A 23,980-nucleotide genomic window follows, 5' to 3' on the forward strand; every position below is an offset into this window, starting at 1 on the left:
AACTGGATGGGCAGAGGCACCCGCAATCAGAAAGGGGGTCCGTGGACACGTCAGTCACACCGACACTGAAGTCCAGCCTGCCTAGTCTTTATCTGGTATGTACTATGTTAAAAAAAAAAATTCCCTACATATGCATATGTGCTTAATTTATTACATCCCATGCATGACTGGTGCATTTCTGAACCATTAAAAATTCTCAAGCATCGCACTGCTGACGGGGTACAAATCATTTGTACAGCCAACTAGAAGAGACTCTCTTGATGCCTGGGCATTTTCTGCACCAAAACTAGAATTCTACCTCTGAACACTGATGCTTGTTGCCATGAGGTTCCTCACTTACCCTGAGTGTTATGAAGCAGCACGGCCTTGTTTCATTACTGTGTGACCTTGGCCGAGTGACAACTCTTTTGGTATCTGCTCTGTTTTTACAAGCAGGGAGTTAACTCTGGATTGAAAAATGATGAAGAGGTCTCACCTTGCGTTCATCCCTGATGGACGGAGTCATGTAAGGTGCTGCATGAAGCCCTGGTGGGGATAATGAGGCTGTATCCAGGCTCCATGGGAGAGAGGGCCCTGATTCATTAGTGATGTCTGCCGTGGTCACAGGACTTGAAGTCATAGTATGTAACACACCACACCGTTGTCATTCCTGACTTGGTTATCTCGAAAGTTCCTTCATGCTCTAAAATACTCTTTCTCTTAAATATTGTGGCTCAGAATGGTTATTTCACTTTCCAAAGTACATAATTTAGAACTAAGGAGTACTGTAGCTAATGACAGAAACTGGTTCACTGCCAAAGCCTCATCCTATTACATATCCAGCTCTGTAATACTCTTACTCGGTTATAGAATTTCATGGGGCATCACAAACTGCTTTGTAAACTTGAGGATGCATCACTGTCTGCTGCTCTTGTTGGATAAACCATCCAGCCTGCGGTTTATCTCAGTAGGCACCACTGGCATTTCGGTGTGGTAGGCCTTTCCTTACTCTCAGAAGCAGATCAAAATCTCATGTGGTCATTTCTGACTTTTTAAAAAGCAATTTCCACTAGTTTGAATGCTCACGTGTTGCGAAATGGTTAAACAAAAGGAATATTTACAACTTCTACTTAGCAGCTTCCATCATTTGGGTTATGATACAATGAAAAACATGATCAATAAGACATTGGAAAAAAAAAAGAAAGAAAAATCCACGTATATGAACGAGGATATAATCCATTCACTGATTAATGGATGCACGTTTCTCTGGAGAGCGCTCCCGAGTCAAGGCGATGGTCTTGAGTGATGAGTTTTACATTTAGGTAGCTGAGTTAGCGGAAAGGCGCGTAATACCAGAGGTGGCAGAGTGCTCCCCAATGACTCTGCATTGGAGGAGATTCCTGCCCGGTGCTCACTCCTGTGAGTGAATGAATTATTTTGTGTGCGTGAAAAGTCACAGAGTTATCCACGTTTCCAGAGTGATAACTCAAGCACAAATGCACACCAGAGCCTGCGCCCAAGAATGTACCTCGTTCTTTATGCAAACGCAACTTCTCTATTCATCAGTTTAAATTTGCTGACAGTTACTTGAAATGCTCTGACTTATGACGCATTATTGCAAGCCCCTCCTTTAGAAAAATATAACTTATACTTCTTGACCAAAACAACCAACAAAACACCATGATGCCCCAGCTTAGAGGCAAAATAATTCTAAAAACTTGTTCTTACCTATAAAATACGATAGGAGTATTGCCAGGAGCACCGAGACCCCTACAGCGCAGAGCGCGGTGCATTTCCAGCTACAGTACTTCGACGACTTCTTGAATTTAAAAGCACTTCTTGAGAGGGTGTTTCTAGGCAGTGGCCGAGTCGGCGGTGAGTAAACAGAGCCAGATGCCATTGTGTATCCTGGGGTTGCAGTACTGAACAGTGGCGTGGTCCCTGTTCCTGTTTTGAATAGGAAATGCCTGCAGAACAGGAGAATATCATTGTAAGATACAAATATGTTAGAACATGGGAGAGAGCCAGTTATGGGCAGCTTCTCCTCTCTCTCTTTTAAGCACTTACCTCATAGAATTTAGAAAAATTAGAAATTTAGGAAATATTTTAACCAACTCAGAAAACTGACTCTGAAGAAAGAGACTGATGTGTAATGCAGATAGCAGCATTTATGCAGACATTTATGATTAGTGTCCCTTCGAGCAGGTACATGGAGAGACTCTCAGAGGTTTTTCTAATCACACATTTCCTGCACAAACCACTTTGAAACTTCCCTTTATGAACTGCCTTAAGAACGTCTTCCTATTTCGCTTAAGAAAAGGAATCCTATTATTTTACAGCTACCTGTGCACTTCGTAGTCTATGAGAATATGGATTCATATAAGCACAAGTGTGCACGATCACATTCATGGTCTGCAGACTGAATCACTTTCTGGAGGACGTTCTGATCCCGGCCTGCTGCCCCACGATTGAGTAGGATCGACCATGGCCACAGGCAGCTGGTCAGTTCTCAAGGGATGCAAACTAATTCTATTTGTAGCTTATGTTAAAAGCAACCAGAAGGTAAGTCTGCCGGGGGGAGGAGGAAGATGGAATCACAGAACGAACGCCAGCTAAGACCAACCTAAATAAACGAAGGGGTCAGCAGAGCTGGTTTTAGATCAAACATAGAAAGATTCCCTAACAATGGAGCAGTGCAACAGTGAGGCCATCTTCCTCTAAGAGCTGTATGCTCTCTTACTTTGAAAATGTTTATGCAGGAATTGAATGATCACATGACAAAACAGATCTATAAGGAGTTCTTTAGGAAAGATGACAAATAATTTAAAAAGTCCCATTATAACAAAAGTCCCCAATCAAAAAAAAAACACCATGGTTTTCATGGTTTACATTTTATATTATCCTAGTGATTTATTGCATATTCACTTTGTATCCTAATACTATTATCCCTAATAACACATCCAAAGATGTCCAACAACAGACTGTACACACTCATATTCAGGAAGTTCGAGGCATCCTGGAATGTTCCAACACAGCACAATAGAGTCTTTATGCAAGATGATTTTAGATGGTAGACAGCTGAATATTTTCAATTTTAATACTAGTGGACCTATTTAAATGTGTATTAGAAAACAGGGCGAATATATTAAGCCAGTTAAGGTGTTAGAAGAACAGAACCTAGAAGCTAGACTGCTGAGGTTCAAATCCCGCTTTCTTTCTTACTAGAGGCAGGTCATTGGGCAATTAGTTACCCTCTCTGTGTTTTATTTTCTTATTCTGTAAAATGGGGATGGGAATAGTATCCACTTCTCACAGGTTGTTATGGGGCTTAAAGGAGTTAGTATTTACTATAAAGTGCCTGGGATATAAACATATGTGTTTGATACAGAAAAGAGGAATCAAACTCATGATTTTAGGTATAAATTGCTTAAGAAAGGCTAAGCAGGTATCTAAGTCACAAAGAGTCCATTTTCAGAAAATCAGTAAGTGAATAATAAATAGCATAGCTGGAGTACAGATATGGTGAGAATCATGGAAGCTTACCTTACACAGATATGATGGAAAGAATTCTTGATTAGAAAGTGGAAGACCTGAGTTGAAGTTCCCGGTCTATTATTTCCTACATATGTGATCCTGGAAGCCTGTTTTGATTTTACTTTTTTATCTGTAAAATGGAGCTAACGACTTCCTTATCTCACAGGGATGTCAATCAGTTAATGCATCTAAAATTGCTTGGCCAGCCACAACATTAGAGCAGGTGCAGATGATAAATTACTATCTCTACAGATTGTAGTAGGAACTATACTGTGAGTCTATTTTTCCCCATGGAAGTCCTTCATAAAGCAAATTTAAGAGTTTATAGCCTGAATTATGTGGTATGTTGGAAGTAGTGTTTCTAGCACCTCCTACCATGTTCATACTCTGCATGGGGCTTACAAATGTGGGCTCTGGAACCAGACTGTCTGGGTTTGAATCCAGACTTCACCTATCATTGGCGGGATGGTATTTGGTAAATTGCTCAAATTGCCTGTTTCAGTTGTATTACCTGTAAAATCGGAGTGATAATGTTACCTGTTATACAGACATTGTATAGGATTAAATGAAGCAACATATGAGTGTGTTTACATTAGAACCCAGCACAAGGTAAGTGCTCAACAAGCATGAGCTATTTTTCTCACTGAAATTGCACTCATTGGAACCTATATTCCAAAACACCAAAAATTATCCTTTGAAGATAAATCCCAATTCAAGAAGTGACCCTCTCATATACAATGTGGACAAGATGAAGTCCCTGGTTCACATCATGGCATATACTCTGGATGAGAAGATGAACTGCATTATGCCAAGAAGAAACTCCATCGTTTAGAACTGGTGAGGCAGATCCTTCTCTGTAAAGGACCAGACAAAAGATACTTCGGGCTCTTCGCCAGCCATACCATCTCAGCTGTGGCCTTATATCAGGACAGCAGCCCCAGATCATACAGAAGTGATCAAGTGTGGCTGTATTCAAATAGATTGGGGTAGGACAGCGAGAGGCCCAAATTGTCTAAATTTCTAGGAATGGGGGCTCCAAATAAAATTTAGTTGGAAACATAGAAAAACAAAGTTGTTTATCTAGCATCTTAAGTTGATGAAGAAGAATGATGTGTCAACTGCGTAAATCCGTTGTTTGACTTCTCCCATTAGAAGGTAAGCTCCACGAAGTCTCAGTCACCTGTGCATTTTCATGGCTTAGCAAGTTCCTGGCATGTAGTAGTCGCTCAATAAATATTGCAAAATTAATGAAAGGGTGGCCATTGTGCTGATGCAGAAAGTGAGTCTCAGAGAAATTAAGTACCTTGGCCAAGGACCCACAGCTGATAAATGACTTGTGCAATAAATAAAAATAAATAAAAGTTGGGAGTTATAGGAACTGAAATGAAAACCATCCCCAGAAAACGTGTTATATAGCTTTGTTTAAAGTGGTTTGGGCCATTTCTCAATGGGAAATGGGATTTGAACCTGAGCCTCTTGGACGTGAAAGATTATGATCTAGGCCTGCATGCTAAAAACATGTCTCTACCCTGAGTAAAAAACAAAGAGACCCACAATACACACGTGCCAGCTAAAAACTGGGCATCTCTGTCTCAATTTCCAAAATTTGAGATATCAATACACGATGTCCATCTGCTTTGGTGATCCTGGCAAAGAATTCTTTCAAGAACTAGGCTCAAATTGCTATGAGATGATTGTTTTTCTTAGAGCAAAATGCAACTCTGAGATACTGCTGAAAAGAAAGATGTAATATTAAAAAAAGACACTATTCAACACTATGAGTGGAACTGAAGTCCTCTTTACCTTGAAGGACTTTCTAACTTAGTTCATACATAAATTTACTTTTGTTGCTGCAAGAGAAAATAGAATTTAACTGTATTCTTTGGGCCACTGACTTTAAATCTCAGAAGTACACTTCCCGTTCCTCTGTCTAAATGACGACCTTTGTCAGGGGGGCATCAAATTAGTGCCTTGGAGATATAAGGCATAACGAATATTGCAAAACATTGAAAGAGAAGCCTAATCAAGTATATTATATCTGAAAATCATTGGTCTTCAATATTTCCAGATGATTTTCTAGTATGTAAGTATGGAAAAAATTTGTAAAGATTGTTTAAATTGATTGTATTTTAGAACCACTTACAAACTAATGGTGTTGCTTGTGTGAGGATGAGTCCTTTACATGAAATTAGGCCTCCAAATAGGTATGTTAAAATACACATGTCAAAATCCCTTAGACATTAAGTAGCATAATGGAAAATGTCTGTCAACGTATTTCCTATAGAGGAGAACATATGATTTGATAGAGTGGGGAATCTGTTAATTTCTAGGTTCAGACATGATGCCTTCTTTCCAAAGTCAAAAATGTCCTCTCGATCACAATACAGAAAATATAAAACCCCGACAAGTGTATATGGTGACTAATGTATATCTGTTTGAAGGTTCAACACAATGCTTACTTTGTCTAGAACTCCACAAATACCTAATGAATGAACAGATAAGGGACGACTGCAGTTCAGCCCTAGGGAGGGTATAGATTAGGTTCTTTATGAGAAAATGACTTTACCACCTAATTCTCTCTAAGGCCTGTATTTCTGTGTGTCATCACAGTCTCTCGCTATCCTGTGACTCCTTGCCAGATCCTACAGCCTTGGGAATATGTGTCTCATGTATAAAAAAAAAATTCTGCAAAATTACTATCAAAAGCATATGGTTTTGACCTGGCATCCACATGAGGTTTGCAGAAGAAAGGCAGAAATTTTCTTTCCTTCTCAGACCATATTTGGGAATGAAAAAAAGTGAATCCTGTGAGAATATTCCCCATTGTATGCGGCAATAAAGCAGCCACAGCGGCAGCTTCTTTTTAGCACAGAGCACACCGGAGAAGGCTGATTTTGTTCTGATGCTTCTAATGATGCCCTGTGTGACGCCTGCCTCCAGTTCATCAGCTATTTGCACCGTTTTCACTCTGGTGATGAACTAGAGAGGCGCACTTGAAGACAGACTATCAGAGACTGAGATGAGGAAAATCAATTTCAAAGCCCCAAAGACAGCCGGTGCAGAAGGTCACTGAACACTAACAGTTGCTTTGTGGCTCTGGAATCTTGAGGGGGATTCTGTTGAACAACAATGACCGACAAGAACTGTGGACCCGCGAAGCATCATTAACTGTAATGCCACTAAAACATCAACGGAGAGACCGGCTCTATATAAGGCACAATTAATAGTTGCTCGTCTTTCTTTTTAGGCTACAAGGTCTGCTTCTTTGCTGGCCTGTCTTCAGAACAAGCTTTGCATTTCAGCTCCCCCCTCTTCTGTTCGAGTTTGTTTCCAATCCATTCAGTCATGTATCTTTCTATGGGTCATGTCACAAATTTAAAATTAGTAGGGACAGAGCTTGAATGTGCTTATCTTTCTTGCTGTCCCATTCCCGCCTTGGGTCACTGTTAGTGGCACTATCCTTTAGGTCTGACGGACTCAGGGGTAATTTCCAATTTCTCTCCCATCCTGCCCGGCCCCGCCCTGCACCCAGGATTCAGCTTGTCAGAGAATCCTGCATTCTCCCCATTACAGCGTCTTTTCCCTTTTTCTTTTTTTTGTCCAGGTAGAGGATTCTTCTGAGTTTTTATACCTCAGCTTCTCTTTGTTAATCTATTTGGTAGAAGCAGAGAAGAGGTGCCAGGAACATTCCGTTCTCAACTGACTGGACCTTCACAGTATATGGAATTACTTCTGTATGTCCAGGAATAATTTTTATTGACTCTTATTTCCGGTCACTTAGAATTGCTTCTTAAAATTTGTTTTGCTTTTTTACTTCATCTCTCAGCAGGTAACACATCACATTTGATTGGTTTTGTCTTTCAAAATAATAAACCACAAACTTACTATCATAAGATTCTTAAGGGCAAATAATCAGACTGTTGAGCTTTTCTAATAATGTATCATTTATAATATCGATGCTCCTTTAAAAAAATCCTAACATTAAATACAAAATTAAATAAGGTATAATATATAATTAAACTGTAACTTTACCAGTCACTAGAAAACACATCGATTAATAGTACTCTTTTGTTCAGGAGGTTAATGTAATCAGGTTATATCTCTGATATCACAAACATAGTTTAATCAGTTAGAAGTTAAATTACAGGCACCAAAATGAAAAGCATTCCCAGAAAATAAGTTCTGGTGTCACTCCAAGTGGTTGGCATCATTTCCTCAATGGGACATTAGGACAGACAATAAGGATCAAAAAGGAAGTGTGCAACCACTCAATGAAATTTTGATTAGATGAACTTCATAATTGGTTATCTTCACAGAAAAGAGGTTTTCTTTTTTCTTCTGTATTTCATAGAGTGTAAAAAACCTTTTTGGAGATAAACAAAGCAAGTGAGAAAGCAAGAATAAAGGTGGTGTGGTAGTCAGGGTTCAGTTTCGTCCCCAAGGCGGTTGAAACCTCATTACAGACACCTGGAAGAATACTTCTATTGTGTATTACCTGTTATATCTCATAGACACTACTGCACAGAAGCTGTTGAGGTTTTTTTCCTTTCCTTATATTCTTCATTGAATGAAAGAGTAATGCACATCAAACTCACTGGGAACTGTTTAAATCAAAACATCTTGATATCCTATCCTGCCTCCTTTTGTTTCTAGGCAAATAACTAAAAAAAAATTTCACTAGAATATATGATTACTTACTTTGAATTATAGATGCTCCCATTCCAAAGATAATGTGCCAATGAGAAGAAAGATTGGCCATATTTGGTCAAAGTTACCACCTTTTCAGAACCCAAAGTTCTCCCCTAAGAGCTAGAGAAATTTCAAGGCATAGATTCCTTTCGCTTCGGGCAAAATATAAACTTTCTGGACTTCAGAGGTTTAATGAAGGTCTCACAAGATTTCCTCAACATCAAACGACTCTGCCCAAATGACATTTTCAGATCTAAAGCAAATGAATCCCACACTTATGGATTAAATTTACCCAGAAATATATGGAGGCTGAAATTAACTACTGAGTTCAAAATAGTTTTAGTCTCTTGAGGATACCAAAACTATGGACGATTTGCCTAGAAATCATTTTAAGATCAGGCACTATTTAAAAATTGTCAAAATGTACAAAATTTAATTCTTGAGCATTCTCTTCCTTCCATAATGTGTGTTACTGCTCATTAGGTTGCTTGTCTATAATGGCAGCATATTTACTAAGTACTGTGGGAGCTAAAACAGCTCCACATTTTTGTCAGTGTATATTTGAATGAAATTATATACTTAAAAGATGATATTAACAATTATCCAAGCATTTTGAACACTTAAAACCTGTGTGTCATTATCAGTGTTTGGAATCTTCACTATCGAGTCCTGATTTTAAATCCCAAAGCCAAGTGGATTACCCGTTAAGTGTACACTCAGCAGTGTGCTTCTAAGTGATGAAAAGGCCGAAAGGCAGTTTATTTAAGTGACGTGCTTTTAGATAATGACGCAAGGAAGTACAAAATTCTGGAAGCTATTAAACAGAAACTAAATAAAGTAAGCCGGTAGAGAAAATCGCCTGTTCTTACTCAAGGCTGGGCTCCTGCTTATTTTCCTTACCTTTCAGTGACTGCTTCTCAATAGATATCCGAAGGCATCTTGTACAATTCCTTACCGTGCTTAAATATCTAGCTATTTGGAAAGAGATCCCCATCCATCGAGGATGCTGGCCTCAGAAGCTTTGTAAGATTTCTGAACTAAGAGACGGCAGAGGCTGCTCTGAATTTTCAGGGAGAAGCCCACCCACCGTTAAGACTGCAAAAGGCTTTCCACTGTCACCTTTCAACAAAAAACCCAGTTCAACCAAACTGATTATACAATCACAGTTTTTGTTTCGGCCTTGAGAACTTACGTAGTTCACAGGCCACCAATATGAGCCAGAAGGTACTCAGAGACCATTTCATCATTAAAGCGGTGGGCCTCTACCTTTCACTTGCACCAGGATCCCTCGGAGGGCTTGTTAAAACGTGGAGGGTCTGGGGAGAAACCCCAGCAGCTCATGTTGCTGGTCCACGGACCACACTTTGAGAAGCACTGAGGTGAGGTGCTGGCATATCAGTTTCTTAGCTTCCCTTGAACCTCAAGACTTCCATTCAGGTTGAGTAACTAATCAGGAAATCAGTTCAGAAAACTCCTCCTTGGAAAGTCCCTGCCGGTAGCTCACTTCAGGTAGTTAATTTAGAATAAATAGAATTTGTACCATACAAGTCTCCATCCCTCTGACCTCAGAATCAAATGGCTTCAACAGATGTCCCTGTTTTCTGTCATCTCACTGTTAATTTTCTTCTTCTGACATCCCTCTTTATTGTTCTTCCCTTCCAAACTCATTTATTTGTTAAGAAATCGGTTCCTTTACCCTTTCTAATCTTACTGCTGCTTTTAAGTATCTAGTGTATTTGCTGGCTTTCCCTTTACCTCTAATGGGACCCGCTTTTCTGTTCTCTTTTGGTTCTTGTTTCCTACAGCATCTGTATTTCCACGTGCTTATAAAACGTTCACCAACATATACCTTATTCCACGAGCACCCTCTTTTAGGGGTTGTCTCCCCCTTTCTTGCTGAACCTCTATCTTGGATTTCCAAGCCAGGTAGGAGTCTAGCTGATGATTCACCTTGGCTATTTACAACTTTCCAAAAGTTTTCACTACCTTCTTCATACAGATGTTATTTCTCTACTCCTAACCTTTCTGGCTGGTGTAGTTTTTGTACATCCTTTTTCCTCTAAAAACTTTGCTTCCATTTATTAAAATCTATACAGGAAAGGAAAAGCTGCCTCTAATGATTCTCTTTATCTGTCAGAAGAGACTTCTGGAAAACTCAATTCTAAGTATTTTTAAAGCACTGTGCACACATGCACACACACACATGCACACACACACACACACACACAAATATAACCTCTTTACTCCTTTACACAGCTGCTATTTTGAGAAGAGGGAAAAGAAATAAAAATGTTCCCCTGTATAAAAGCCTTCTCCTTAATTCTTTTTCTTCCTTGAGACGCTGAGGACGAAGTGGTGACAGTTCAGGCGACAATCCGAGGGCTGCACGGCGGGTGCGCGCTACCATCACGCATTACCACGCCTGGACAAAGTTTCTGATGGACAAAATATGAGGAACAGACTTCCTCTCACTAAGCACAGAGGGAGCAGAATCTCAGAATAATTGGGAAAAAAAATCCCACACTGAGTCCTCATTACATTGAACAGAAAAGTTCTTGCTTTCATCCTTGCGGTATCACCTTAACGCTTTCAAGAGCGGGAGCGGGACGGCAGGGGACAGTATTTAACGGCTATGAGGAAAGTAAAAGTGTTTGGAGGATTGGTTTTTAATGCGGTTCTTCAATGACCACCACGGTAGCAATAGTACTTGACAAAAACTGTTATGAATGAAAATTAGCAAATGGGATCTAAAACCCGAAAAGGCTTATGTCAAGGATTGATGAAAAGGTGAAACAATTAAGAAATAATAAAAGCAAATATCCTGAGTATTTAATAAATACTCCTGAGAAATGAAAAATAAAATTCCTGGCATGAATCAATAATAAACAAAACTTCAATATTTTTCTCTTGGCATTTTGATTATGTGATCTGATAATTTTTCAATAGGATGTCTAGCAAAGATACGTGTGTATGTGTGTGAGTGTAAATTGGCCAGGGCTTGTTCAAAATGGAGTGATAATTTTGTCTCTAATATAAAGATATTATGGCTATAAATGTAAGTGAAAAATTTTTATAGTAAGTAATATACTATGCATCCCTGAATGGTAAAAAGCAAGTATTTTAGACGTTTGCTAACTAAAATGCTTCTTTTATTACCTTCAAATTAATTATGGTATGCATTTTAAAGAAAAATATTTTCAACAAGAATATTAAACATCCCCCAAGTGAGTAATCAACATGAGAATGTAAATTATATATTTTGATGTGAAAACCAAAGAATAAATATGTAATGATTCTAGCTGTGACATGGAGAGTTAGGGACACTGATAAACTTCTCCCTCATGCTGATAGCATGTTGGGGTCTCAAATCTATTACACTTTTGAATTGATGCGCTATTATCTTTGGACAACTTTCACACTAGGTGATCTCAGCAAGAAAAATGTCTTAAATGAAAAACTTATAAACAAGATACATCTCACTGCTGTTACCTGAATTAATATGAGTTATTAGTGGTTGTACAAAGAATAGTTGGAGACAAAATTGTTTGTAGTATCTTACCAAAAAATGTTACAATGTGAATGCATTAATAATCACACATTTTAGCAATGGCCTGCGTATCAATTTGTGATTACATAGAATACACAAGCCTGTTCCTGGTAAGTGGGGCAGTATGTGTGAGTTGATCGCTGAAACCGGGAAACAGAATTCTAGACAGTATTAAGGGGATTTGTGGGAAACATATTTTAGTGCATTCTTTTACATATACTTCAGTTTTAAGTGAGAAACATATACAATATAAAGTTTAAGTATAACCACAGCTGTATAAAATATATAGGGCTACAGAAGGACAAAAGTTTTCACTATGACTTATTTTAACTTAGACATGTTCCTAGCATCACATCTTGTTAGAGTTCGGGAGCATTAGGAATTGAACAACAGGTTTAAACATATAGATTTTTTTTAAACCATTATCAAGATGACTAAAATTGCTTAACCGCTTTGTCTCACATTATAGTTAGTTTAATTATGTAGCCATGGCATCAAATGCATGAATCTATATCAGATTTGTTTTGATCAATTACACCTACTGTTGGCTACATATATATACATATGTATAATACATATATGTTACTACATATATATAAATATATTAAAATTAAAATGGAAAAGAACATCTTAAAATTCCTACGTGCTATTTGAATCAGATTTAGCCTATTTAATTATTAATTCATTTTATTATTGATAGCCATCTATGCTCAAAATTGTTTAGCCAAGTTCTTTCTCTAAGTTTGAGAAGGGTTACAGATAAAGACAAGAATTCCAGGTGTAGATGTAAATTTATGAAGAATAAATTATTTTCTTCAGAATTGAGATGTTGAAGGTATCCTAGAGAAACTGGTGTGAGGATGAATGAAAAGTATTTAACAGAACGAAACAGAAAACTACCAACCCAAAGAGTGGAAAGTGCTTTAAATAAAATTAACTGAGAACCTATTTACTATGTGCAAAGAGTTCAATTTAATTTAAATTTCACAAAATCCCCATTGTGTGTGTGTGTGTGCGTGTACTGCAAAATCTACTTTTTTAAGATGAGCAAATGGAGCCCCAATTTGTCAATATTCATACAGGGACAAAAGCAGATCTTTTTGTGCCTAAAACTTACATTCTTAAGCAGTTACATAATTTGGTGGTAGTCTCTGTATGAGGTACGTGTCTTAACTCTTGTGCAAAATACACTTCTACTTGTATTTCTTATCTTAAAAAATAAAAAAGATAGCAAGCTGTTAAAATATTTAATGCACTGATGACAGTGGAGTGTATTCTCTGTCCTGGCCCTGTCCATGGCCCTGAGGGGTAGGAGCTCACCAACTAGAGCTGACAGTAATGTCCTTGCCTTCAAGGTTTTGCGGCCTGTGTGTGAGTAATGAAATACAAGAATCTTCACAATACTTTGGGTGAGTTGTGGGGAGATCTTGAAAATCTTTTTTAACCGCATAAAGGTTAGCTAGTTGGCTCACAGCAAAGGACCCTTGAGAGTTACAAAGCTTAAAAAGAAGTTAAATATATAATAATGAGAAGGTTCTAAATTTGCTGACCTTTTCTGTGACGGCAAGTGGCTGTTAAGAGTATGCCACCAGGAACATATTTCTGAAAAGATGATTAATCTGTCTCCCTTCAAAGTAAAGGTATTATTCAAGAAATGAGTGAGAAAATATGGCTTCTCTAACAAAACTCTTTTAGAAACTTCTAAAATTTATATTTGGAAATAGTTCCACCAATACGTTATTTTGTTGCCAAGAATGATGATTGGCATCTATAACAATTTTCAATTTTCTAAACTGTTTGTAAGTCTGCAAAACAGCATTTTGGTGGGATTTGTCCTTGTTTACTTAAAAGTGTGAAAATGCAACAAGTTCCACTTAAAGTTGGCCTTTAAACAACACGGGTTTGAACTGTATGGGTCTACTTAAATGCAGATTTTTTTCAATAAGTATAAAAATTATTTGGAGAGTTTACAACAATTTGAAAAAACTTTTTCTCTAGCTCACTTTATTGTAAGAATACAGAGTATAACACATAAAACATACAAAATATGTGTTAATTGACTATTTATATTATTGGTAAGGCTTCCAGTCAACAGCAGGCTATTAATAAAGTTTTTTGGGGGAGTCAAAAGTTAGAAGTGAATTTTCAACTGTGTGTGGTCATCCGTAATGCCTGCATTGGTTAAGTGTCAGTTGTAGTTTTCTGGAACATCAGAGAAATTAGACAAGTTTCAACAGATACTATATGATCTCACTTAGATGTGGGATCTAAAAAAGTCAAACTCATAGAACCAGAGAATAGAATGGTGGTTGGGACGACCAGGGATTGGGGCATGGGGGAACTGGGGAGATGTTAGTCAAAAGGCACAAACTTTCAGTTATAAGATGAAGTTCTGGGGATCTTTTGCACACACTGCAGTTCATAACAGTGCACTGTATATCTGAACTTTGCTAAGAGTAGATCTTGAGTGTTCTCACCACACATGCACAAAAAGTGACTATGAGGTGACAGATGTGTTAATTAACTTGATTGTAGTAATAGTGTCAAAATGTATATATATATTAAATCATCATATTGTATAATTAAAAAAACCCACATTGTACAACCTAAATATATAGAATTTTTATTTGTCAAAAGGAAGTTTAGATAATTGTTAGAAGGGTTGGAAAATCTTTAAAGTATGATTAGAATTTGACGTATAACACATCTAAGATAAGTACGCTGCTGTATCTGCATAATTTAAAATTTACTAAGTACATGTATTTTGTGGTTAAGTGCTTTTTTTTCCTTTCAGGTGTGATAAAAAGTATTTGGAGATACTGTAGGATGAACAGGAAATGAATTTAGAATTTGGGACCTCAGATCTAGCTGACTGCTGTCACTAACTAGTCATGTGATCTCAGGCAGAGTACTAAACCTCAGTGGGCCTTAAAAAGAAGGTAAGATTAGATAATACCTAAGATTAACTAAAATTGTGAATCTGTTCTGGAGTAGAGTCTGATTTTCTCAAGAGTGGTCACAACTTCTCTGTAACACACCTGAGTTTTTCCTACTGGCACATGGTGAGCCTTTTATAAATATCTGCTAAGTGAATGTTTGCATCAGGCTTTATTTTAGAAATATCAGCATTCTGCGACTATCTCAGATCATTTCTTTCCTGTATCATCACTGTCACCTTTTTCTAAAACAAATCCTGTCTTTGAAAATTAACAGTAAAAAAATACCCATCTCCAAAGCTAAAAAAGCAAAACCTAATTAACAAGTAAGTTCTTGGTAGTTGTCATTTACCTTTGTAACTGCTAAATCAAATTATTTTTCTTTTAAATGTATAGCATTAAGAAAGGATTGAAGAAAAAGCAAAGAAACTAAAATGCCAGCTGCATTACATGCAACATTTCAGTGCACTTTTATAGCATCTTTGTGAAGTATTACCAGACTCATTTTATGAAAAAAACAAGATAAAGATGTAAGAGCAATCTGTCCAAGCAAGGATTAGCTAGTAGCATGTTGAGATTTTAACCCAGATCTCTCTGTGCCCAAACCAATGTTTGACCAGAAGGAAGTGATATCATATTAGTCCAGGATGTACTTGGAAAAAGATGACTTCTGGTCCTAGTATTTAAGTGGTTCAGAATAGGAGGTGAGATGCTAAGAGATTATGAAGAGGGTCATAGCAGAATCAGAAGGGTTATCAAATAGAATTTATTAAGCTTACTTGGTTAATTGCATGCCCAGTGACTTAATCTTGCAGGCTAAGAAGAAACGATTCTGAGAATCGGGTAATAGAAAACCAGCTTTACCTCAGATTTGAAATTAAAGGAGAAAGAAATAAAGTGGGGAAAATTATGTCAGGGAAAAACAAAGAAACACAGAAAAAGACAAGCAATGACCTTTGACAAGGCGTATGTTAATGGCGATGAAACCAGAGGATGTACTTTTAGAGAAAAGCACAGAGTTTTAAAACCAGACAAAAATTAATTCTAGGAAAAGCTAAACTACCCTGTAGCAATGATGGCAAGTTAGAGCTAAAACACTCACTCACACACACACACACACACACACACACACACACATTCACAGACAGTATCAGTGAAGAGTGGAAGGACTGGGAACCCCACAAAACAGTTGCTGAGGAAGAGGAAGAGAGGTGCCTCAAAATGAATGGGTCGTAGCCGGAAAGCGGATGAGGAAACGACAGTCATTAGCTAGGACCCGAGTAAGGGCATTGATGACCTTCCACTTGGACCACATTCAGAGAAGTGACTAGAACTGTGGTAGACGTAATTAAGAATCCACTTTTCTAGGTACTATGGAAGTTAAGATTATCATATATGAATATTTTATACAGATTGCTGGTTATCCCAAACCAAACATTATCAGAGTAGATAGTAGTTGCAATTTGTGGGAATTATGGCTTCAAGAATCATTTAAGACCACTTTCTTGGTGTCTCAATTGCTATTAAAAAGAAACTGGCTCACCTCAATTAAACAAAACAACACTCCCACTCTTGTGCTCAAAAGGCACCTACAGCTTTCAACACCTGAAATAAAACCGAGGTCTCACTTTTGACAGATGTGGAGACAATGCACCTATCGAGGCTTTGTACTGATTCATTCCAAACATTTACTACTTCAGTTAATTAGATGTTTCAAGGATAATAATAGCTGCCTTTCCTTATAATTTGAAGACTTTTTTTTTTCTTCTCAAGAACTAAATTAACAGACTTGGCTTCTTACCTGCAAAATCCACCTACTTTTTGGTGCATGATGGGAATAGTGAAAAAAACCAAGAGATATTACTCTGGTAAAACTGTGGTTTAGGTTTGACCGACCTAACACAAGATAAGCTGGACACTAATATTCTAGTTAAGACAAATATTTTTCCTATTCATTGCAGACAAGAGACCTTCTTGATAATAAAAGATATTTGGTTACCTGTTAACCAATTAGGTTACCTTATCCTTCAGAGTGGTTATTGCTATTATCATCATCATTATTATTATTACTATTTGGTCATATTTAAAAATCTTTATGGAACACCTATCATGTGCCAGATATTTTATAAACATGATTTCATTTAATACTCACAACACTATTTTGAACAGGAATTGTTATTGCAGCGGAAACCGACCTCAGACTGAACTAACTGGGAGATGATCACAGAGAGAGTTTAAATGATGGATGTAGGATGAAAAGCCAGGTCTTCTTGGCCACAGCATACCTTCTCAGGATGCTAAACTGTGTTTGTATCCCCACTAGACTCTGCTAGGTTTTATTCAGGAATATAGATCAATATTGACCCCCCCAAATGACCTTCATTTTAGAATGCATGTCCATCAACGCACACCTACCTTCTCCCTCTAAGTGCTGGCATGATGCGTGCTACCCCGCCAGGGAGAGGGGGTAGCATTACAATTGGTTCATAATACTCTCGCATTTTAAACATCATGCGTCTCCTTCCACTTATTTTAGCCATCATTTCTGAATCTGCATCTCAGAATTTATTTCTGAGGGAGGTCGCTATTTCAGTGTAAGAGAAAGGTTGTAGAAACCAAATGACAATGCTATTGGACACACACGGTGTCCATTTTTCAAGTAAATTCAGGGCCAGATTTTATCTTTGTTTTACATTGCTAGTGAACACGCAATTCATCTGGCAGTCTAATATTTTATGTCTGAAAATTAAATCTGAATTTTTTGAAAAAAAACTTCAGTATGCTGGCTTCAAGGTACACTCCCTCTTGTTGTCTTGAAACAAAGACAAATAGGTACTGTGTTACTTTAGGAACTACAGTATCTGGAAGACAGCAGACGCTTTTTCTGTGAAGGGGTTGACAAATATTTGCTATATGTTGGCAACAGAAACTAGAAAAGTATAGGTTGGCATTCACACCCGTATTCAACCAATTGTTGATTTTCTCTCATTTGATCTCTGTCTCTTTCTTATTTGCCTTAGGCACAGGAAAATATGAGCTTAAATGCAACTGAACTCTGGGAACAACACTTAGTAGGTTAGCAATGCACCCCTCTTTGCCCAGGACAGCCTCGGTTTACTCCTGGACTGTTCATGTATCAGCTCTCAATTCTCAAATCGTCCTGGTTTGATGATAGATTTTATAGTCACCATAGAGCTTAGGCACTGAATTAGGAAGACAGTAGCTTTTTGAATGATTCCCCTTTCACTGAGACCAACGTTTTTAAGCCCCAAATTGAAATAAGCCTGAAATATAAATAGCACCTAGCAAATCCTTACACATTCCATCTCCCTTCCCATTTCTAACTATCACTCTAACAAATGCACGCATATCCCTATATGATCTTTTAGGAAATACCATATATTATTAAACGTGAAATATTTGAAGAGATCGAGAAACAGATTTTTACTATTCATTAGTATGTAATTTTATGAGCTTACGGGTATTTTTTATTGTTGTTTTTAACAAAAGGAGATCGATTCGGAAAGAAAATAGTTGCTTAGCCTAGGCCCAGATCCAATTTTGAACTTTGTGCTCAGCAACCCTGGCTTCTTCATTTTTGCATCTCCTTTCCACATTCTGTGATTTCCTATTTCCCCACAGGTACCCTTGGGTCTCCCCAAACTATCTTTAACAAAAGGATATGGCATCAGGCAGTGAGCTTAAGTCCGTGGATTACTTTCCCAGGGATATTTCACTTAAAGCTACATGTTTAGTTATCGAGAATCTTATTACTTCCTTCCTCGCTAAAGGTAGTTGGTCATCAGCACCGACGTGGAAGGGTGATTTTTCAAGAGTCTCCCCTGGCACCCTACGGCCATAACGTGTAGGCTGCTGTCTAGATTCCTAATAGGCAAGGCTGACGCAGACCAGATGCTCGTATGATTGTCTTGCTCCTCCTTGGGGTGGTGTAGAGTGGAGATAAGAGAGGGGAGGAGAGAGAATATCTTAATTCAGTAAATAATACTTCCATGTAGGTATTTTTTTTAAAGACCCAGCAATTGAGCTCACATTAAATCAGCCCGGAAGATCTCGATATTTAAATTAAAAATGCAATAATAAAAAGGTGATTTAATATGCAATTTCATACATTAATAATTAGCAAAGCATTACTGAACTACGAGGTAGAAAGCCATGGGAACAAAACTGATGACCTACCGATGCCAAAGTAGACTTCCTAATAAAACAAGACTTTCATAAATCTTTTATTAAATGCCTACAAATGAACCGTTTTGTTAACATCTAATAGGTAACTATGAAGCTACTTAATTCACATATATAAACGAAGAAGTTGCAGACAATTAACTTTACAATTGCTGAAGGTCAGGGCTTCTCAAAGAGAGTTACTGTCCCACCCACACCTTGAAGTGCTGCTGTCCTGATGAAGCCTAAGCTTTTTCTCAGTTGCTCTATATTCTGGTAGCAGCTATTGCTATGCACTGAAGCAGCTAAAGTATAAAATAAACAAAGGATGAGCTATAGGCTATCAGATGCCCTAGAAGTGAATTATACAAAGTATTATGAACAGTGAGCTCAAAGAAAATGAATTTTAAGGAAAATTCTAAGCAGGTATTGGTATTATATATAGGTGCTGGTTGTACTTTATAGGAGCAGATAAGATAATAAGGATTTGCTTATAAACTTCAAACGCTTGTGTGGATCTTCATGTGATTCTAGCAGGCCTGCAACTCACTGGAGATTATAGGGCAGAACTACTCCATTTACTGACTAGAAATGAAAAGTACACAGTCATATTGATTGTTTCTAGCAGCAGCAAATGTTAAATTCATTAGAGAAAGGAAATCAGCATTTTTATGGAAGCAAGAAAATGCTGGTGAAAAAAAATATTTAATAAATCAAAATGAAAGCTATACTGAAACAGAACATGGCATAAAATCTTTTATGTTTTCTGTAGTAATTCACAAACTGTAAGTGTGCACATTACTGAGATTTTCATGGATTGTTACATGCAACCAACTGTTATCAACATATGATGAAAGGAGAAAAGGTGAGGAGACAGAAAAAAACAGCATCTTGTCTACACATACCCGGATTTCATATTTTATAGCTTATATCCTTTAAATGACAGGTTCAGAAAGTGAGAGTCAGTAAAATGAGCATATGTATAAAAATAACTAATTGGTGAAGTTATGACAATAAAAACTAGTTAAAGGCAGACACAAGTCTGGATAAAGCTGTTAATACAGCTAACACTGAGTTTGAGAATCGTACTCAATAGGGAACCTTAACTAAAAAAGGAAAAATCAATGACAAGTAAGACTGGTTCTTCACCTCAAGAGTTCCAACCCAAGTGAGACTAATAAAGAAACCCCAGTAGCGCTATGTCAGTATACTGTGAGATTTTCACATCGCTGCTCAGGTGGATTCATGGAGTACGTGCAAGCTGAAATTCTCTGTCTTTTGATTAGAAATATTTTCATATGTGAATATTGGAAAAGGAGAAAATACCAAAACTATACTACAGATAATTTTTAGCATGACACACAATTTTTAGATCCATATATATCTTATTCATATATATATATGTGTGTGTGTGTGTGTGTGTATGTGTATATATATATATATATATATATTAGGGAGATACTATAAACTGGTAGATTTTCTTCCTATGTCAATTCATAAAACTTAAAATGCAATTTCACTGAGGGTGCCACCAATGGCATTGCTTTGAAATAGAATTTCAAACAATATCACTTTGAATCACCTTGAGAATGATTTCCTTTATGGTCTGAATATAGAGAAATCAGCTACAATTTCAAATATGGCTACAACGGTTGTCCTCTAAATAGCAACTTTCTTTCCTAACTTCCTACCAACCAAAACTCATTACTACAATATGGGAATATCCAGAATACATCTTATGTTTCCCCCAAAGTATTTCAACTATCTTCACGATAAGGCATAGCTTCAGGGAATACCAGCTTCCCTACTGACAGTTTTTGAGGTTTCGTTGCTCCACAATGTTGCTCAAATTAAACTCTTTTCTGATGACTTCACTGGACGTATTTCATAAATATTTGTCAGGACAATTACTGTCAACTACAATGCAATTATCCATATTCGATATGATGACTCAGCTGGAAAATTATGTTTTTTTCCTAATAAAATTTTTCCAAATGACAATAGTGAATTAGTGTTGATTAGTTGTTCAGTGTGGGCTAATTAATTACACTGGCCAAGTTTAGCTCTGTGCTAATAACCTCAGGAAAAAAAAAATCTGTATACAAGACTCTTTGTCTTAAGTGAAGAAACATACTGTTTGCCTCTTTCTCCTGTATTTTCTTTTTCTAATTTCTCCCAGAAGAGTGTCCAATAATACAAAATAAGCACTAATTCCCAACTACTCCTGGCCGATGCTACAGATTAAAAAGACTAGAGTTCTTAGGACCTTTGTTCTTAGGTCAAAAATGAAATAAAAGACAGAAATCTTTTTACTGCTAACAACTAACAGTGAGGACCTCCTGCCGGCTCATCCTCGGGGCAGAATTGGTTTAGATCATGCATTTCACGGCCAAAACAGAAAAAAAAAGCAATTTATTTATTGTGAGACCCCTTTCTTCATCCAGAAGCTAATTTAAATGCTGACATTAGCCAGGGGCTTTACAGGGCAGGGCATCTGGGGCACATTCTCCCAGGGTGTCCAGAGTCCTCTGTTTTCTGGCTTTTATGTGGTTATGATACTTTTTCTCTGAGCTTACTGGAAGCTTAGGGAAGGGAAAACATAAATACCAAGAGGCATGTTAGGGGACCTTTGCTGCAAAGCTGCCAATAGGAGACTCATGAGATTGCACACTATATTCTTTGATTGTGTAACACGTGATATAAAGAGACACAGACTTGTGGTTCTATCCAAAGGAAGAAGGTAAAATACTTTGTTAGCTGCAGATATTTAAAAATGAAATGCACTAGCTTAAAATGGCTCTTACTGACTATACTTTTGTGCGAGCAGCTTGCCACCCGCGGGGCAACCTGTGCTTAAAGTCAGAATTTAAGAACCTCCTGGAGACACCACCACACGTACACAGAAAGAGTACTGAGCTGCTGAAGCCTCCGGAAGGGAAGACTGGGAGACGCCCCGGGGACATCCTTTCGAAATGGGGCAAAGTTATTTCGTATAGCTGGACTCCTAGCTGTGTGATTAAAGCCAGAGGACGTTAAGTTTCAGGGATGGAGATTTCAGTTCATCAAGAAAACAGAACTGCCTGCCTGCCTAACAGAACTCGGAATGAGCTGACTGTCTCAGGAAACAATGCCGGAAGGAACCTTAGAGAGTAGGTCTCGTCCCTCTTACGTGGCAAGAAACTAAAATACCCCAAACAGTATCTGACTTGTGCTTAAGGGTTATACTTGGGAATCCATGATGATTTTACGATGCAACAGGCAAAACGTAGTCTGTGGACCAAGCAGGTGCTAAACACGCTCACTGACTCAAGCTATATGGGACTGAGCATTACATTTTACATCTCCAACCTTTTTCGAGTCTCTCTGAAGCCATTTATTCTCATCTCCTGCAGGCTCCACATGTGTGAAAAGGATGGGCAAATGCCCTGGCCCAGCCACTAAAAATTTACTGAGAATCTAGGACTGCTCTTAGAGATGACAAAACGCAGAACATGTGACCATGGCACACTTCTCCTAGCGAGGGAAGGGTTGGGCTAGTTTAAATTTTCGATGGCGACAAATATGGCTCACTGGCTTTTTGTGGAATATGCATCCTCTGTGCAGCTACTCTGTGTGGCCCCACCAAGTGGCTGTGTGCCTCACACCCCGGAGTTACCTGCTTTCCAGTGGTACATTACTGCCAAGGACCCAGCTGTCCTGCAGCTGGACGGACTCGGGTGTGGTTTGCAGCTCGGCGGGCAACGCAGCCGGCGGGGCCGGACTCTGGTTCCTTCTATTGGTCAGGGAGTTCCTATTGAGAGAAGTGATGGATGGGTGGTGCTGTGCAGAGTGCTGCTTATGGGGAGGTGGTAAAGACTGCAGGGTGGACTGGCCTTGGCTGTTTGCAGGTTGCTCTGAAAAAAGAAAAGAAAATTCATTACATATGTATGTATGTGTACATACGTATCTTTACACATTACCAATTTCTTGGGGATCTGCTGTCAATGAATTAGAATTAAAAACTGCATAACCTAATAAATCTGCATATTATTCTATTAAGCGGGTGTTCAGTGACATTCTCTAAGAGCAAGTTTACCCTTGATACACAAAGTACTAATTAATATACAACAGATGGTAAAATTGCTTTTGGTTTTAATTTGTTTCAGATTGTTTTTTTTTTTCATCTGGCTTTATTAACACCTACAGAAAACAGTATCTGACAGCTCCCCTAATGTGCCTTTAGACTGCAGCTTTTTTTTTAACAAACCAACCCTGAAATTAAATGGGTAATTTCAGTAGAACACAAAGGTTTGCGAAATGCATATAATCCCTATAATTATTTAATGGAGTTTTTTTAAGCTTTATTTAACTGCAATAAATTATTACAAGCTAGCTGCTAAACAGCAGTAGACTACTCTAGTTTAGTGCATTTCAAATAAGGCAGATCTGCATTATGATCTACTAATAGACGCTAAGTATTCTTTAGCAGAAGGTCACTCTGTGAAGCAGATGTTGTTTCATGGATATTTAACAGACTGAATCACATCTGATTACAACGTCAGAAGCCTCATATACTTAATGACCGTTACATCCATTAGAACACACACAGAACAGATTTTCCAATTTCACAGTGTGCAGTGGAACTACATTTTGGACGAAGTCATAGCTGACCAGAGCGACTCATGCCATGGTGTCGGCGGCACACGTTTTCTTTCAAAACGGAATCATAAAGGATCCAGCAACCTCAAAATATAAACACAATGCTAGGATATAACCATTCTTTAAAGCTACTAAGTAGTAAGTTAAAATTCCTATATGACTGTAACATTGGAGGCTTACTTTCCAGTCTCATTACCTAGCTTTGGACACACCGGCATTCATAAATACTACATTTTAGCAAACAGACTGACGACTCCTTAATTTAATGCTAAACTTATTATGGTGCCACACACATAAAATGTCTGCTTTTTTACTGAAGGCAGCTCAAAGTGCAACATAATTTTAAAATGATGTATTCAATCATGCTAATATAAATGCAAGTATTAGAAGAGAACAGGAAACACAGGGACTATCTTTCATCTATAATGTGAACTCCAGCAGTGATTGTGAAGCCAAATACAGCCTAACATTATAA

At 37.8% G+C, this 23,980-nt stretch overlaps 1 protein-coding gene across 4 annotated transcripts in view; it reads right to left on the minus strand.

Annotated features, from left to right (window-relative positions):
- The window catches only part of TENM3 (teneurin transmembrane protein 3), a 2,338,142-nt gene that overhangs the window by 140,493 nt on the left and 2,173,669 nt on the right, over positions 1–23,980 (minus strand). For all 4 annotated transcript variants that reach the window (XM_073219194.1, XM_073219195.1, XM_073219196.1 and 1 more), the window contains 2 exons: positions 22,523–22,760; positions 1,708–1,946 (listed from right to left, as the gene is read on the minus strand). In XM_073219194.1, the coding sequence (XP_073075295.1) occupies positions 1,708–1,946; positions 22,523–22,760 (477 nt within the window). The remainder of the gene's footprint in view (positions 1–1,707; positions 1,947–22,522; positions 22,761–23,980) is intronic.

This window comes from Manis javanica, chromosome 12 (genome assembly GCF_040802235.1).
Source record: "Manis javanica isolate MJ-LG chromosome 12, MJ_LKY, whole genome shotgun sequence".
Classification (NCBI taxonomy): Eukaryota; Metazoa; Chordata; class Mammalia; order Pholidota; family Manidae; genus Manis; species Manis javanica.